Genomic DNA, 17,660 nt, shown 5'->3' on the forward strand with positions numbered 1-17,660 from the left:
CCGCCCCCACCCGTAACACTGTCACCCCACCTAAACACCGCCCCCACCCATAACACCACCCCCACTATGACCATTATTGGGAGGCAATTAGAGAAGTAAAACCAAAACGAAAAATCTCTTAAAAAAAAAGCAAATTTCAGCTTATTTGGCAGATCAAATTTAGTATGGTGGTTGTGTAGGCCGTCACCCATAGCGTAGGGCTCGGTGCGGGCTAAGTTATTTTTGTAGCAATGGGTTGCGGTAACGATGATCAGAAAAACGTTCTGCGAAAACAAGAATGAAGAAAAAAAAAGAAAAGGTCAGGGTTAGAATGACTTGCCTTTTTGTTTAGCAGTAAAATGGTCTGTGCTTGAATTAAGCTGCAGACCACTAGCTGGCATTTAATCAGCTGCTTGGTGTTAAAAGAATGAACTTTAATAAGTAGAATTTAGTCCAAATATGTAATAGACCAAGAAAAAAAAATGAAAAAAAAAATAGTATAGTGTCTCTATAGCTATGTAGGTTTCAAGATATTCAACTGTTAAAATATGCTAAGTCCCTGGAATGCTACTTTAAGTCTAAATTGATTCCCACCCCCCCCACCCCCATTTGAGGTTTGTATAGCTTTTTTTGAGGTTCTCAGCCTGATTTTCTGTATTTTAGACTACTCTGTAGTCCAATCACACTCACTGATGAACCTCAGCTCAGCTGAAAGGGGTCATTTCTCAAAACTGAGAAGCACTACAGGATATGAACCCTGGAATCACAACAGGAGTTTTGAATGGGTCTACAAAATATCAGGATAAAAATGGTTTTGCCTATTAAACACCATCCTTTAATGATCAGCAAACTTGACAGTGTTTCCATGGCAACATGTTAATGAAGCGATGTAATAATGAACAAAGGGACCAATCAAAACCCAAGTTTGTACATGCTGTAAGACTCTAGCTACTTGATTGTTATTATTTGAGAGAAGCCTTAGAAGCACAAAAGTAGAATGGAAATGGAAAGATAAAAACATAATAGCCCTGATTTTAGGTAGAATATCAACTACATACTATTAACTGATTTTTACTGTCATCAGGTTTGTCTATTCTACCTACTAATAAAATTAATATCTATATATACATAAAGGAGTAGTATAAATTACTCATAATGGAATGCCCAACAAAAATGCAAAACAGTATGATGGTCAACAAGGACAAGAACTTCAGCTTAATTATTATTTATCTGGAATGATTTTCCATAACAGCTGGGGTGGAAGAGATGCAGCACAGCTTGTATGCAGACCTGTGCATGGTTCCTGGATGGAATTGCATGAAGCTGCCTTGTAAATTGTACATGATTGATGGAACCATTGCAAAAGTATGCAGAAGAAATTCCAACTTGGAACCAGAAGACAAAACTATGCACTGAAAATGTTCTTGTATTATGTTCAAAAGACACAATGCAGATGATAATGAAAGAACAAAACTTCAAAGAATAAAACATTTGAAAATAACAAGAAGAGATAAAAGCAATAGAATGAAAGCTTTCAGGATTAGCTGCAATAGGATTATAAGAGAAAGAAAACCAATTCAACAGTTGAGGATCAAATGGTTATTGAGAAAAGTGAAATAAGGTAGATGCCCATATAGTACTAAATATAAATGTAAAACTAGTCATTTCAAAAAGTTATTTATGAAAATTTCAATATGAAGGGGTGCTGCTACAGTCGGCTGACTCTTATCCCCCCCCCCGGCCACCCCACTCCCCCAGCTCATCTCCAATTTGTCGAGATCACTATTTTAGCAGAATATACTGAGAGATGTGGGTAGGCATAGTACATCAAATACCTACTGGATCATATTGAATAGCACACATAATGGAATGTAAAGTATATACGATTGCATCTAGTCAGCATTTGCGATGGCTTGTTGATATAATTATCAATTTTTTAAATGACCAGAATTGATCAATCTCAATCAAACCTCCCAAGGGGTATTGCAAATATTTACAATTCAAAAGGGTGGAATGTGCAAGTAAATTTCTAGCGAGACATTTAAGTTCAACCTATGACAAAATTTTTTGGCACTCATTGCCAATGATTTTAACACATTTTCCTTTCCAGTAGCTGCACTTACATGTGTAAACCATATATAGTACAATGAAACTATGAAATATATCATGTTTTGACCGACAACATTTAGAGTTGACATAAGGATCCTGGGGAGAACACTGGTTCACCAGTGACAGGATCCCTGGTTACGAATAAAGTTAATAAAAAAATAAAAAATAAAAATTAGTAGGATTGGAGTAAACAAATGTGGCCTGCGGTAGAAGTTTTAATTCTTACGAAGAATCTTTTTGGAAGCACAGAAAATGTAGACAGCATGAAAAATACGTAAAGGAAAAAGGACAGCCAAGGAAAATTACACCAGGGCTAGAAGAAAACGAAAAATATATCGCGGAAATTGTCCTCTTACATTTCGTCTTCGTAATCTCTTGGTGGTGTCACTGCGATGATGATGCGAAGTTTTTCAGAACCCTGTAAAAAGAGACGAGAGATCTAACTGAGTAATCTTTTACAGCCGACGATATTCAGACATCTCTGAGCAGTGGCGGACTGGCCACACAGGCATTTGGGCAATGCCCGGTGGGCTGGAGGGCTTGGGAGCCTGGTAAAAATTACAGCCCATTTTCTCAGTAATTAATAGAACACAGACGGGTTGTGTAGAAATATATTTTTAACTGTGGGAATCACCTCATGAAATCACCATGTTGGTTAGTCTGTTAGTTCGTAACAAGAGAACGTGCTATTGGCAACCCGTCCGTGCTAATGGATTGTATTTACGTTTTTCAAGCATGTTGTCACAAAATGCTTGAAAAACTAAATAAAATCCAGTCTAAAACGGATATTTTGTCTATTTTTGTTTACATTTTTTAACTTTCCTCAGTTTAATCAAGTGCTGCTTCTGGAAAATTATTTATGGGTCAAATTTAAAGGATTATTGTAACCTACTAACCTACTTAATATAGCACCATTTTGCATCTAGGCATTCCTTAACTTTAAAAACATCTCAATGGGGAGGGGGAACCCCCTCCCCTTAGACCCTTCCCCCTGGACGGCGATCACTATATCAGTAGCATATCAATGGGCCGGTCTAGGTGGAATATGCCCGTGCCGGTTTTAAGACCCAGTCCGCCCCTGTCTCTGAGTGTTTATCTCACCTCTCATCCCTCAGCACCTTACCGACCCTCCAGAGGAGGATGTTTTGGCCCAGGGAAGGAGTTTACTTTGAGAAACCAACCCTCCCACCCCCCCCCCCCCCCGATATGTTCCGCATTTTAGAGCCAAAAAGGCAATTTCAAAGTTGTCAACATTTGCTTCACCCCTTGAAATGAAACTTGATTAAACAAGCAAATCACTGTTATTGTTGCAGGATTTCAGTATCAAACAGCATTATAAGGAAACAAATTTTCATCTCAAAAAAATTGTTCTAAAATCTTACGTCCAAGTCTCCAGTCATATGTTTCTTGAAAACTTTTTCGGCTTCCTCAAGTGGCACATCAACCAGTTTAACTCCTTCACACATCATGATTTGGTCTCCTTTGTTTATTTGACCTAGAAGAAGCAAAATGACAAAAACCATAGCAAATACTATAAATATATCAAATAAATAACACCATGAAACCCATACAGTGGTTAGCACAACAGAGTAGTTGACAATTGACAACTCATAATCATAAAACATAATAATACATCGGTCAGCTTGCGGCTTTAATAAGCCAATGATGGTTTCTTCGCGAGTTCCTGCTTGCAGGAGGATCTAAAATACATACATACAAATACTTTTTACTGATGTCATCATTTGCACCACAGTGTTGCTATGGATACTTGTTTCCTAGGACCCCGCTTTAAAGAAATACTGGCTTTACATTTCCCACCATGGTTTTTTTCTTTTTTGCTTAGTAGGAACTGGAATTATTACTTAATAAAAGTCTATAAAAGCAAGATATTATCACAAAATATTTGAAAAATGGAAGTTTACCGCTTCTGTCGATGGCGCCATCTGGATAAATGTCAGACACAACGATCTTGCCGCCGAGTGGAGTCTTGTTCCCGCCTTCTAGGAACATATTCAGCGGTCCATCTTTCACAATTTCTACTTTTTTCAACTCTCTGCCGTCTATCTGAATGGGGTTGAACTGCAGGGCAGTAAAGATAAAAACAAATTAAAAATGGGAAAACTTGGTACCATTCTACATCATTCTATATCAACCAAACATTGACAATTTGAAATTTTTATTGATAAGATCTATGAGCCATTCCATATGAATTTCAATTTGTAGGTGAGACTTCATATAGTGGCAAGTATGGCATATCTAGCAGATTGTAAGGGGTGTAGTGGGGGGGGGGAGGAGTCATGCTGAGAATATTGACTTTTAAGTCTTGGTACTTGGTTCAACTTGTTAGACTAATTTAGTCCACCTACTTTAAATGTATGCTGTATTGGCCCCAAATATGCTAGATATTCAAATATGGTCACCTTTGGTCAAAATTCTTAAACTGTTTTTATTACAACCTTGGAGGAAATTTTCCTCACTGGGACATTCAGTCATCTTGCGTGTTCCTTTAAAAATGTCTGAGAACAATTTGGAGAGTAAAGACCTACAGGAAAGTACTTTTTGAAAAATTCTAGCAATTATAGCATGCTATTATTTGGGACCTATACAGACTACCTTTAATTGATGACCCTCAAATATTTATGGGGTCATTTCTCTAAAATTGAGAATAGTATAGTACTACAACCTGAATTGATAGCGGTGGCTAGTTAACAGTCCATTATATATTAAACCTTAATTTCATGCCAGAAGTCATCCTTTAAGCATCTGAGGCACAGTTTCCCTGATGCACACATAAAATGAACTTGGAAAACATAATATTTTCATGATTTCGAAAAGTAATATCTAAGTTTACAATGCATTACAAATTTGTCAAGGACAGACGGTATTGAATGCTAATTAATAGAAGTAATTACCAGGTTGTTCATATGAAGTTGAAAGAACATGTTTCGGTTGATTTATTACAACTGATAAAAACATCAATTAAGATCAAACTTTTAGACACCCTGCACTGAGGAGCTTTTATCACCATCCATTTAACCTTAAAGGAGCATGCCAACATATTAATTATATTTTTAAAGATAAATATCTTGAAAACCAGAATAGTTAAAAGGAAGAATACTAGCACAAAAATATTTCTTTCTTCTTGGACTATAAAAAATCAAGACTAAAATTCTGCCAAAAAATTCATCCTTCAAATGGACATTTCTTATAAATTCAAGGTTGAAGTCTCCATCCTAGCAGGATCTTCTTCAAAGGCTGAATTGACAAGTAACAGAAGGGACAAAAACATGCACAGAAAACAGACAGGTTAATGAGCATGGTGAACAAACAAGAGAAAATGGTGTCAGCTGCTCTGTTACTGTGTCCCTTTGGGTGATCCTCATCTACTCTGTATTTGTACTTGTATTTGTATTCTTGTGTTTCAGTTTTACATTTCATTTTTTTCATTTACTCATCCCGCTGCTTTCACCATGTCTCACCATTTTCTTTTGTTTGTTCACCATGCTCATAAACCTGTCTGTATTTCTGTGTGTGTTTTTGTCCCTTCTGTTACTTGTCATACAGCCTTTGAAGAAGATCCTGCTAGGATCGAAACGTCAGGGCCAACTTACTTTTACACATTCTCCTACACAGGCTCTCTAGTGGATAAGCAGTTTGCTAACAGTTTTATTTTATTTTAAATTCAAGGTTGTATAGAAATTGACTGATAGCAATTTTTTCTTCCATCTTACCAAGGTTTCCGGATCTGCCGACCACCAATCATCTTCTTTCTTCTCAAACCACCAGTTTGCTCCGGAGTCCTCTTTATTCTTTTTGGTCACTGAAGCGTAGAGAGGTTCGGGTTCCTTTGGAGATGGTGGTGGAGGGTTCACTTCTGCGGAAGTCGTTGTCTGATTGGCAGGAGGTTCGCTTGAAGAAGAAGAAGAAGAAGTACAAATAATACGTACAAAGTTAAAATTTTGATGGCTATAATCTTACTTATTACTTTGTTCTTTCTTGTTTTAATACCAGGAGGGAAGAATTTCTCTAGTATTACAGAGCAAAAATGCTAAGCACAAGAGGAAACCAGCTTCACAAGTGAAATGATACAGGATTGCTGTACACACTGAATCATAGAAGAAACAATTCTTAAATGCAAACGTAGGCTGCTACGAAAAGCTGTGTAGCAGTTCTATGCTCATTGAGCAATAGTAGAACTATGGAAAGTTGGGTAAACGCTACACAAAGCTGGGGAAAAAACTGCAATAACAAACCTTAAAAGGTCTAGCAGTTTCGTATACCATACTGAACCCTAGTATTTCTTCCAATCTTTGATGAGAAACTTCCATATTAAAACACCAAATGTAGACACTATATTATTCTCTGTTTTATTGATGTTTTAATTTTTTCCTGGAATAAAACAGTCAGAAAATTTACTTTCGTATTAAGCATCTGAAATGTTTTACCTTTTGTCAACAGGTTGGCCAGTCACTGTAATTGGTCCATCTTGAGCCTAGAGAGATAACATGATGGCAAACAGAATTTCAGAGACTCGGGCTAAATATCAGTGTATGTCAGTATATATATAATTGTACATGCAACTGCATTTTAAAAAACAGATAGTTCTTCCCAATTGTCTATTTTCACACCAGTATTGTATATGTAAAGTTTTGGTAGGTTTTTCAATATTTCAAAGTCAGACCAGAAAACAAAATAAAGTAATAACGAATATAATTCATACATTGAATTTTAATTTTAAGTTAATTAACACTGGTGTAATTCGGTGACCAGGTACATGAACAGATTAAATATCCAGAGGTCTCCTTGGTTAGGTTTCTGCTGCAAAATTCAACCCGAACAACGGCTTTAAGAGCCAGGTTCTGCAGACCGATGTTAAAAACCGTTAGCACAGAATTTTGAACTGACCTCTCTTGACCTCAAGATGACCGTCAAATGCCGACTGGTCTTCAAGTTCATGACAGCTTCCTCATGTCCGATGTCTATGTAGCTGACACCGTTGACCTCTATCACTTGATCTCCGACCTGCCACCAAAAATTAATTCAAATTATTCAGACAGATTATTCAAACAGTTTGATCGCAATCTTGGGTTTAAGTTTTGGCAGTTTTAGGTTTCAGAGCTGTATCACACAATGAGTGCATGCAGACACTGAAAGACCTATTCTCTGTTCACGATCGGTTCTAGTTTACGCCACGAGCAAATAGGCACAGGTAAAATGCCCCTGAAAAGTATAGATTTGTTGAAACTGGCAGTTACGTAGGGGTTGACCACGGCACACTGCTGACCCCCAGTCGTTACAATGCCACTGGTCATGTCTTTGCAACAAACAGCCTACATCTTGATTGGTCGTAGTAAGAAACTTCTTGAAGGATCAATTACTGCTATTTTCGACAAATTAGAGATTTCATGAAATCTCATATTATTGAAGGTAAACAGGGCTTTTGGCTGAATTATTCCCCCATGTTTGATTCCACATTTGCACAGATTCACTTGGAAACTGGAAACGACTCTTTGAATCTGCTTCGTGCTTGTTGTACTGTTTTCAATTTGATTTAGATTTAATTTGATTTAATTTAATTTTTAGACTCGATTGAAATCAATTGATATTGAACTGACAGAGAGAAATGAAAGCCCTGACCTTAAATCCAAGAGTGTCCGATACCGATCCTTTATTTACTCGACAGACAAAGATCCCGAGTCCCCACTCCTCGTTGCTCCCTATTCCGCACCCCAGTTTGGCGCCAGGATCAAGGGAAACGTGGACCTTACGATCTTTCTCGTCGGGAGAGGCCACTCCCTGCTGGATCGATGAGACCCTCTCCACCTGTTCATCCTGAAATAAAGAAAATCAAATTCAAGATACCATCCATTTCTGGAAGACCACATAATTTGACAAATTACTAAAGAGGGTGAAGACTTGCGCACAAAGAAACGTCTGATGCCGGTAATCTGACCTAGTTTCGAATGAGATTTAATAGAAGTGTTAGACACCACCATTGATCCCAGAAAATACACACACTGCTTGCTACTGATAACAAGGTATCACGTTTCATTACTGTTTGCATTTTGTAGCGACAAGAAGAAAACTTCACTTGCAAGCAACGGAAAGTTAACTTTATTCAGAGGGCTACATGCGGTTTGGGGCGAGTCTTCAATGCCTTTAAACAATCGAATGTGATAAAGTTTGCAAAACCTTTTGTAAAAATATCAAACTCACAGCTTCTGATTTGTTCCCTTCTACAAAAGTCCAAATTAGTGTATCCCCTTCTGATGGTGTGACTGGCATCAAACCCATCCCTGAGAAACAAGAGAAATGATAAAATTATGACATTGAAGATAAAACACATGAGGGAGACTTGATATTGTGACACCTTCGATGACATGATTGTTAGCCAAGTTTATACAAGTATCCTCAAGACCTCAAGATCTTTCTATCCCTTTATTCCTGGCAATTCCTTGACTATCAAAACTCAGACAACATTACAAAGTATGTTCCTCCACTTTCGGTATGACTAATACTAAATGTTTAATCGTCACAAGGACGTAGCAACTTCATCCTTAAACGTGACTGAAACCATGCAAGCACTGGTCATTGACAGTAACACAGTTGTTCAGTGTGCTCTGCTCTCATCAATCTCATGAGACATGAAGACCATCGTGAATCAACGTCAAGGTCAGTAGCTTCCTTTGCAGTCTTCTTCAGTCGGGTTGTGTGTGTGGACGCCTCATGGGTGAGGCAGCAAAATTATATGATTTTTGTGTGGTAGGATGTAATATCCAAAATGTATACATAAGCAATCCCTTTAAATAACTTGACCCCAGTGAGGAGGATTATCTTAATTATTATAGATTAAGTCATATCTCCATGTCTATTCCCACAATAGTGTGTCCTTGTATATATGCAGCAATTGGAGACTAGAATAAGAAGAGTAAAGAAGCAGAAATTGTAAACCTACGTGTTTGTTTCTTTATTTCAAATTGGAGAACAATACAGTAAGAGGTTGCCCATTCTAAGACTGTTAGTTTATAATTACTACCCAGACCCTCTGTGAGGCTTGCTAATATCCTCCCATTTTCATTAGAATAATTATTTATCTGGATTTTTATTGGAATAAAAAAACCCAGCTTTCCAACATAAAGGGAACTTACTGCGGACTTTCAGCTCCAGAGTCTGGTTACGAATCTTCAGAAGCAGCAGGATCTCAGAATGAAGGGCTTGTGACAGATCAAAGCCGTTGATACGAACAATCTCGTCGCCAGGCTGAGGGATGGAAAAGAGGAATGAATTTTCAGCCCTTTCCGATACAACAGTAAGACCTAGAGTTACAGAGACTATGATGGCAGCATTTCACTAAACACTTGTCTGAGTAACTTTATAAAGTCCCTTTATTCCAACGGGATACTCCAGTGGCTGGGGTAGATTCTTTACCAAGTTTGCAGCAGATTTTCTGAATCTCTAGTTTATGTCAAAAACCACACCTTCAAAGCATTTTGTTCAGGGCAGATATGAAAGATTCAAATTTTGGTGATATATTTTGTGAATTAAATGCAACTGGAAAACAGCAGCAGAGTGTATGATGTCAGCATGGCAATTGACCTGAAGATGCATTTGTTTTTCTTTTATAATATTTTCTAGTCATTAATCCAACGAGGAAAATAATATTTGTACAAAAAAAGTTGCTTTTTAATTAAATTTTCATTAAAAATGACATTGAAAGCTTAGCAAACAATCAAAATGTATCAGATTTCAACAGACTTTATAAAGCCTAAGTAAAGTTTAAATTGATTCATATTTGCCACGATGACATCACATGACAGCACATGTCAATCACATACTCTGATCCAACTCCTGGAGTAGTTGAAGGTTTAACTAGTCAAAATAGGTTACATTCAATCAACCATTATCACAATTTTGGGACGAGATAATGAGATTTCAGATTTTCAATTGACAACTGAAACAAACTAATACGTTAACTTTGTGTGACAAGAAATGTTCTGCAACAGATTAATCAATTACTCTACAATATTTCAAATGTTCAAAAGTTAAACATCCTACTTCAAATGAGAGGGACTTGCTAAATGCAGATTGAATGATTACAATTTTACAGATTTAAAATTGATTCATATCCTCTTTCAACAAGGCTGGAAGGTTAAAGCAATTCTGGAAAAAGGACATCTTGGCATCTACTGTTTCATTTCATATCATTTATATCATTTGATTTATTTGTTTGCTCACAATATTCAGGTGATAATAATAAGCACGTATAAAGTAACAAAAATACAAAGAGTTATGAAAGGAAGGGCTCTAAAAAATCTTTATGGCTTAATGAGTAGAGCACTCCCTATACTAAACAATGAAAATAATCAGACAATTTATTACCATCAGTCCTTGAATCTCAGCCAAAGATTTTGAATCTACTCTGGACACAAAGGCCCGTGTTCCATAATCCAGACCACCGCGGAATGTGAATCCCAGATCCTCAATTCCTTTCCTCATCAAACGGATCGTCTTGAGTTTTTTGCTGGAAGAGACATTTTTAGTATGGTTTAGTCAGACAATGTTGGAAAGTGACTGTATTTGAGTATTTCCATTTTGCTAAAGGAGGAAGGCAGAAGAGGTGAAGAGGAGGAAGGGAGGAGAGGGGGAGAGGGGGAGAGGAGGAGGGAGGAGAGGGAGAGGAGAAGGAAGGAGAGAGGGAGAGAAGAAGGGAGGAGAGGGGGAGAGGAAGAGGGGGAAAGGAGGAAGGGGGAGAGGGGGAGAGGAAAAGGAAGGAGAGGGAGAGAGGAGAAGGGAGGAGAGGGCGAGAGGAGGAAGGGAAAAGAGGGGGAGAGGAGAAGGAAGGAGAGGGGGGGATGAGGAAGGGAGGAAGGGAAGAGAGGGGGAGAGGAAAAGTAAGGAGACAGCTCAGAGAGGGAGAGGAGGAAGGGAGGAGAGGGGGAGAGGAGAAGGAAGGGAGGAGGGGGAGGAGGGAGGAGGAGAGAGGAGGGGAAGGAGAATGAGAAAGAAGGCCAGGAGTTGACTTATGAGTAAACTACCTCACTCATCTTTACTTCATCAGCAGGACACAATTAATTTGTACACATCTCTAATTTTGGAGAAGTCTTTGATTTGTGTGAGTTCACAAGACGAGGATGGAGTTTGAGGAGGGTGGCATTTGATTGAGGATGGTGGCGAGTAAATTTGCAGGAGGGAGCATCATTATTACTACATAAACCACAGCTGTTCATCGACAGTCAATCTGAGAAGGTTTTTACTTGCTTGCACTTTTCTCTTTTTGCATAAATTGTGAAATTTATGGTTAAGATGTGTTGAGGGTGGTGGATAGATGGGGGGGGGGGTGGTTCAAGTGGCTGGTGGTAGCATATATATACTAATAAATTTAAAATCACAAAAGTGTTTTTCTTTAACTATTAATACACCATGCTGACAATGCAACATGAATATGTCTACCACTGCTTGACCTGATATGACATTAAACTTATCTTTCTATCTATCCAAAGATCTACGAAACAGTCGACAACTTTAACAGCCCTTACGTATTACCCTGCCATAAACTGTAACATGCTGTAAATAATTATCTACAGCAGTTTACTTACAGTTAATCTATCAGCAGTCATATCATGCATGCACACACACACACATTTTGTATTACTACAGTAAGTCTTATATACCACTATGTATACTTTAGTGTCTACCCCAATAGGTACACTGCAACTTGTTAAGTTATGCAGACGTTTTTAAGGACTGGACTTTGATCAGTAAAGTCAATAAACGAGACTCTCATGTACATTTTTGTGCATAACAGACAGACAACAGTGCATGCATGTGAATGTATGTATGAATGTGGGTGTGTCCACTTGTTTTGTATTCTGAGGACTTGAACAAAAGAATTCCAAGTCCTCAGAGGTCATTTTAAAAGAATCCACATATCATCAGACAAATTCTTCTGTTCAGGGGCATTGTTAAGATAAGGGTGCGTGGATTTGAACAACGGGATAAACAATGGAGTCCTCGGTCTGAAAGTAAAACACACCTGTGTGTGTTTGTTTGTGTGTGAATATCATATTCATCATCAATGCTACCAAAAATTCTGAAATATTGTTAAAATAATATAATAATATTAAGAGAATATTTACAGTTCTATAATCAATTAGTGTGCATCAACTGTTCTTATATACCATTTAAAGTGATTTAATCTCTTTCTCAAATTTTGTGTCTTTTGAGGTTACTAGAATGACCGTTTCAACATCCTCTGCCCGTCCCCTCCCCTCCCCTCCCCTCCCCCTCCAGTGAATTACTCTGAATTAGTGCAATATTCCAATTTTGAAAACTTTTCACAGGATTTTCATTGTGTAATATTGTTTGTAAATAATACTACATTATCAAGTATTTTATTAATTTATATAAATCTAGTTTGAAAAGGGAAAAGATTGTTTTGGTTAAAACAGCATCAAAGACCTTCACTTGAACTTCTTCAAATGTCACTAGTTGAAATTCTGTTTGTGGCAAAAACTCTCTTAACTTTGCTCTTTTCAAATTTTGTTTACAATTTCCCATGTCAGGTTTCCATTGGTGGTTGATTTAATTTTACTTAAAATAAATTGTTAACAACTTTAAAATCCAAAGGTGACTTACCCCGGAACTGTCGGACATATTCTGTCATACTTTATTTGATGGTGAACGGCAACAAATGGCCTCACGGCTTCAAAGAGGTGCAGGCGGTTTGGATCGGCCAACGAAAAGCGGAGACTCTGCACCAACTTTTGGACGTCATTAGTACTGCAGGTGGTTGAAAGCAGAGAAACATAGTTTGCAATCTGAAATCATTGAGGAAGGATTTCGTAACGAATACAGTTCGAGTAGTACAGTACCGTAACATATACTCTTTTGAACAAAGACCTATTGTTGAAATTTTATGCAAATGTCAGATTCTACAAAGACAACTCATGCATATGTATGCAACAAAACTACTGCAAGAAAATTGAGTGAAATGGTACAACAATGCATGATTTCAGTGAAAGCTATTATTGGGTTAACTGTATCTTATGAGGCAAGAAGTATAATTAATTGATTGTAAAAGTAAAAGTGACTGAATACTGACTTTGTCAGTCTTTATCACTATCAGTGCAGTTTGAACATAAATTCTTTGGGAGATGAAAAAAAGCCCTGCTTTATGTATGTATGTATTTTAGATCCTACTGCAAGCAGGAACTCGCGAAGAAGCCTCATTGGTTTATCAAAGCCGCAAGCTGACCGAAGTCAGTCTCTTAGATTCATATTTAACATCCATGATTATGAATTGTTAATTGTCAACAACTCTGTAACTGGACGACATACATTGATCTGGGAGTAACTCCAACCGGGGACCCCGGTCAGGGACACTGACACAGGTAATACCACTGCAGTGAAAGCCCAGCTTTGAGGGGACATGGTCTACACTCCTCTCCATGCCCTTGACTCCCCCCTGTTTGTTGAACTGTGCATTTGTGAATACCATTCAAATATGCTCCAGAAAATGGCAGAAAAAGTACTAAAAGCATTGTACCATTTAGTATTTCATTTGGCAACAAAATTTGTGGTAATTTCAGTGATGAACCCAGACCTTGGCTTGCCTTGATGTTAACAGAGGTATAGAATGACAGGTTATGGTAAAGAGTGTTATGTAGCTAATTAAGGTACAGAAGGACCCACATGAGAACCAAATTTTTATCTTCCCTCTGTTGTAATGCCATTCAATGGACAGTCCTAAAATAACATTTATTTTTCACCGGTGAAAGAAGAACACATTCTAAGCATCCTTGGTAAAGATTGGATCCAGTTCCTACATGACATTCTCAAAATATTGATAATTGAGGTTGTCACGGTTTTTGTGCCGTAAGTGAACTTTAAGCAAACGGGTGTATGATGTCATAGTTGTGCAATGCTAGCAACCTTCTTTTTCACTTTATGGTTTTGGCATTGGATTGGACGGGATTCCAATTTTACCTCAGGGGTTGTGAAGTTAACAATATTCACTGGATGGTAGTTTATCCACACTGAGAAGCATCCCACTTTTGAAGAAGAAAATTGTACCTAAATTTGGAAAAAGGTACAAATTTGTTAGTGTGCTTCTATCACACCACACCTGTTTGTTTCAAGAGCACTTCTGCTTCAAAGTGCGGCAACTTCAAATGTTGTCATCTCGAAAACGGTTCATAGGAATTGAATGCAAATTTCGCCAGGATGTTAAGAATTTGTTCCTTCTTCATAGATCTTTCGAATGAAAATTTTACCCCCCCCCCAACCCGACTATCCATTCTTATTAAGACCACTCACTGTAAGTCCTATAACCCAAACTTACCAAATTTGTAATATAACGCTGCAAGTGCATCAGCTTCTACAGAAGCACTCTTGAGACTGATCCTGGAGAAACATTGATTGAGATGAGATGGTTGCAAATCTTCTGATGATGACAAATTATGGAAACAAACAACACTGATGAAAACTGGCTTGATGAAGCTTTTGGAATGATTGCTGTTGCTTTTGATGTAAAGATGAAATCTAACATATATTTGGTGGCGTACGTAGTGGAACTGGCTAGGACATGTGCTGCGAAAAGACAGGGCAGACATCAATTACATAGCTCTGGGATGGACCCCAGAAGGTTCAAGAGCAGGAGGAAGGCCTAAAACAATATGGCAGAGGACAGTAGAAAAAGATAGAAGGAGAGCAGGCTGGAATAGTTGGAACGAAGCCAAGACAGCAGCAGCAAACAGGAAGAATTGGAGGGAAGACCTCTCGGCCTTGTGTGCCTCTTAGCTCAGAGAGCGTTAAGATCAAGATAAGTGGTCACATGCATAGTTTTCCTACAGTAGCCTGTAAAATTTACTGGGCACCCTACTTATAGCCTATAGGCTATCCCTATCATGCCCATCCAAACGTTTCACGTATAGAAATCATTAGCATGGGCCCGTACAGTATGGTTTTGTCAATGGGCCACTTTGACTCGCACAGAGAAAAGTTTCTCACTTGAACAGCTGGCTAAAGTAATTTTAGAAAATTTGAGTGGTATGTGTAAAAGAAGAAAAAAAGGGGGATTAAATAAAATCAACCAGAATTATTTAGATAGTCACAAATTTTCAGACTGGTGATCACATGACAAATCACAATATATAGCGTACAACACAACAAAATGCATGCATTCATGGAGTGTGGTTTCAACGTAAATTGCATAAATCACATTTTCTGTGGTCACCTGCGATACTCCTTCAGGGTTTCATATATCTTCTCCTCTTCTGTTGGATTATTCAGAGCGGCGTGAACCTAGCAAGTTCATAAGAAATATATATTACAATTTTTATTTTACATATTCTTTGGTTTTCATCATGAAAGTTTTTGATCACTTCAATTTGCCAAGTTTACACCTTTGAAAATCACACCAAAACTGGAATTCCTAGAGCTTACATGAACTATTTGCTTGAAATCTATCACATGTAAACAAACACTTACAGTATACTAATTGACCTAAATTTCTTTATTTCCCATACAAATCCATACTCTAGGCCTAGCTAGGGCAGACCTCTGTCTACAGTACATCAATATATGCACTTGTTTGTGTTTTACAAAACTAGCATATGAAACTTCTTTTGCTGACAGACTTGTATTAAAATTCCCATTTTCACCTTTCTTGACCCATGGAGCTATAATAGCTCCATGCTTGACCTTAGTCACTGTCAATTTTTTTTTTTTAACTCACATATATGTATATTGTGAAGTAGACAAGCACTTGTTAAAGCCTAGCTTACAGTATTTGATTGCTGAAGTTAACCTGCCTGCAGCAAGGCTAATCAAGAATGAACAAACTATTGAATTGACCCACTACAATTCAAAATGTATAGGCTTGGTCTTAGAGGTTACACCTTACTACTAAACTGGTCATTACTACTAGTATAGTCAAGGCTTCATAATTGACGCACCCCCGTAATTGACGCACCTTCAATTATTACTAGCAACGATACAGCAGGCCACCTAAACTTTTTGAAGTCAAGCAGAATTACATATTTTATGAGTTTGAATCCTTTTCAGCTATTTGCTGACCATATTGTGGTATTTTTTAAGCTTTTAACACCCTCCCACCATTTTTGCACATTTTTTGGTCATTTGGAAATCTTACTTCCTAAAAATAACCAACATTACCTCAATATGATAACACTGCTCTCTGGAACCTGACCAGTCTGAGCTAAGAGGCTCAGAGCATTGCAAACAGCATCTAAAGTCAATGGATGTATACTAAGGCCTACACTAAAGTTAGCTTTGCAACGAATGTGTCAATTTAGGGGTATGAAAGAACTTGACACGGCAGACATTTTGTGGTCAAATTCTGCTCAATTGTACGGTGCATAAGCACAGAACCTTAAATATTTTGAGATCATAACATTTCTGAGGAACTACACATATGAAAAACACAAACAGTCGAGTGATTTGGATTTTTCCTTGATAGATATCGTTGATAAAATCCTTAAGTGCGTCAATTATGAGCCCACCATGCTACTAGCCATTCATTGATAACAGCTAGCGTAGGCTAGGTCGTAAGTTACGCGTTAGTGCAAGGCTTAAAAAAAGAGTAGGCTAGGCACCCTATCGTCACTTCTTGGGACGAAGGCTACAGAGCCTGGGAATATATACCTGAGCTTGAAAATTGTCTCTCGTAGTGTCGCCCATTTTGTTATGGTAACCCGTCTAGCTTAGGTTTATATCACGATGTCTTAAACTTTAAAACGAATTCCACATTTATGTTAACTCGATTAAATTTTCTCGCAATCAACCTAGGCTCGATTGAAGCTAGCTAATGTTTGACATTCGAACTGATTATACCGGGCAAGTTTAACGTGCTTGAGCGCAAAGTGTTTTATTTGTTCTTTGGGCTGGGAATTCTAACGACCTTCGGACAGCTTCCATGCTGACTTAATTTGATCGGGATCCTATAAATAACAGCAATTTATGTAAACACTGCGTTGGCCGTAGAGGGAAAAGAACATTATTATGTGATGTTGTGGGACTAAACATAGATTTTCGGTCAAGTGGCTCCAACCGTGTACGGTTAATAGACGTATATACTAGTAGACTATTGCGATTTCCACTGGGCGAATTGTTAAGTTGATGTTGGAAATCTGAACTTTTTATAGGCCTTTCCAGATTTCGAATATGTGAGCTCCAATCCAATTTCCTTCGTTTTTTCTTTTCCTGGAAATTTTGTCTATTTCATCACCACTTCCCCCAAAGAGGTAAATCCGGCCAAGTCGACAAACGCAGAAGGGAGAAAGGGGGGGGGGTATCAAGGATAATGGCTCTGAATTACCAGCAATTAATGCTATAGAAGGATTAACCATTTGAAATAGTGGCGAATAACTTAATTAGAAAAGACTTCCAATGGTTATTATTGGTCTAAGGATATTTATATAGGAATGTTTTCTTTAATCATCATCTCGTTACCCCTATAACCAAATGCTGGGGTCGCCGAGGATACGGCCGTTAGGCCCGGGGAAAAACAGGGGGCCGTGGAAATGAAGGGGGTGTGGGAAACTATGGGATAA

The 17,660-nt window shown here is 38.0% G+C and overlaps 1 protein-coding gene across 2 annotated transcripts; it reads right to left on the bottom strand.

The window, feature by feature from the left end:
• Positions 1 to 39: 39 nt before the first annotated feature.
• LOC139969848 (harmonin-like) lies at positions 40 to 16,935 on the bottom strand. 2 transcript variants are annotated; one of them, XM_071975172.1, is made up of 15 exons: positions 16,753 to 16,935; positions 15,323 to 15,390; positions 14,429 to 14,530; positions 12,724 to 12,867; positions 10,468 to 10,609; positions 9,237 to 9,348; positions 8,305 to 8,384; positions 7,726 to 7,920; positions 6,994 to 7,110; positions 6,534 to 6,580; positions 5,820 to 5,997; positions 4,011 to 4,167; positions 3,471 to 3,583; positions 2,445 to 2,506; positions 41 to 263 (listed from the first exon to the last, which is right to left on the bottom strand). In XM_071975172.1, the coding sequence occupies exons 5-15, from the start codon at positions 10,582 to 10,584 to the stop codon at positions 251 to 253; spliced, it is 1,191 nt and encodes a 396-aa protein (XP_071831273.1). In that variant the 5' UTR covers positions 10,585 to 10,609; positions 12,724 to 12,867; positions 14,429 to 14,530; positions 15,323 to 15,390; positions 16,753 to 16,935; the 3' UTR covers positions 41 to 250. The 2 variants fall into 2 exon arrangements, with proteins under 2 accessions (XP_071831272.1, XP_071831273.1); XM_071975171.1 differs by lacking the exon at positions 14,429 to 14,530 and having other exon boundaries at positions 40 to 263.
• Between the last annotated feature and the right edge of the window lie 725 nt (positions 16,936 to 17,660).

The sequence above is a fragment of the Apostichopus japonicus genome, chromosome 7, assembly GCF_037975245.1.
Source record: "Apostichopus japonicus isolate 1M-3 chromosome 7, ASM3797524v1, whole genome shotgun sequence".
Lineage (NCBI taxonomy): Eukaryota > Metazoa > Echinodermata > Holothuroidea > Aspidochirotida > Stichopodidae > Apostichopus > Apostichopus japonicus.

Bases quoted from the DNA above. Each gene is read 5' to 3' on its own strand.
- LOC139969848 (XM_071975171.1), bottom strand. From the start codon at position 16,788: ATGGGCGACACTACGAGAGACAATTTTCAAGCTCAG. The intron at 7,921-8,304 runs GTGAGTTTGATA...TCTTTATTTCAG, and splicing joins AAGGGAACAAATCAGAAGCT to GATGAACAGGTGGAGAGGGT. The intron at 6,581-6,993 runs GTCAGTTCAAAA...TTATCTCTCTAG, and splicing joins TCATCTTGAGGTCAAGAGAG to GCTCAAGATGGACCAATTAC.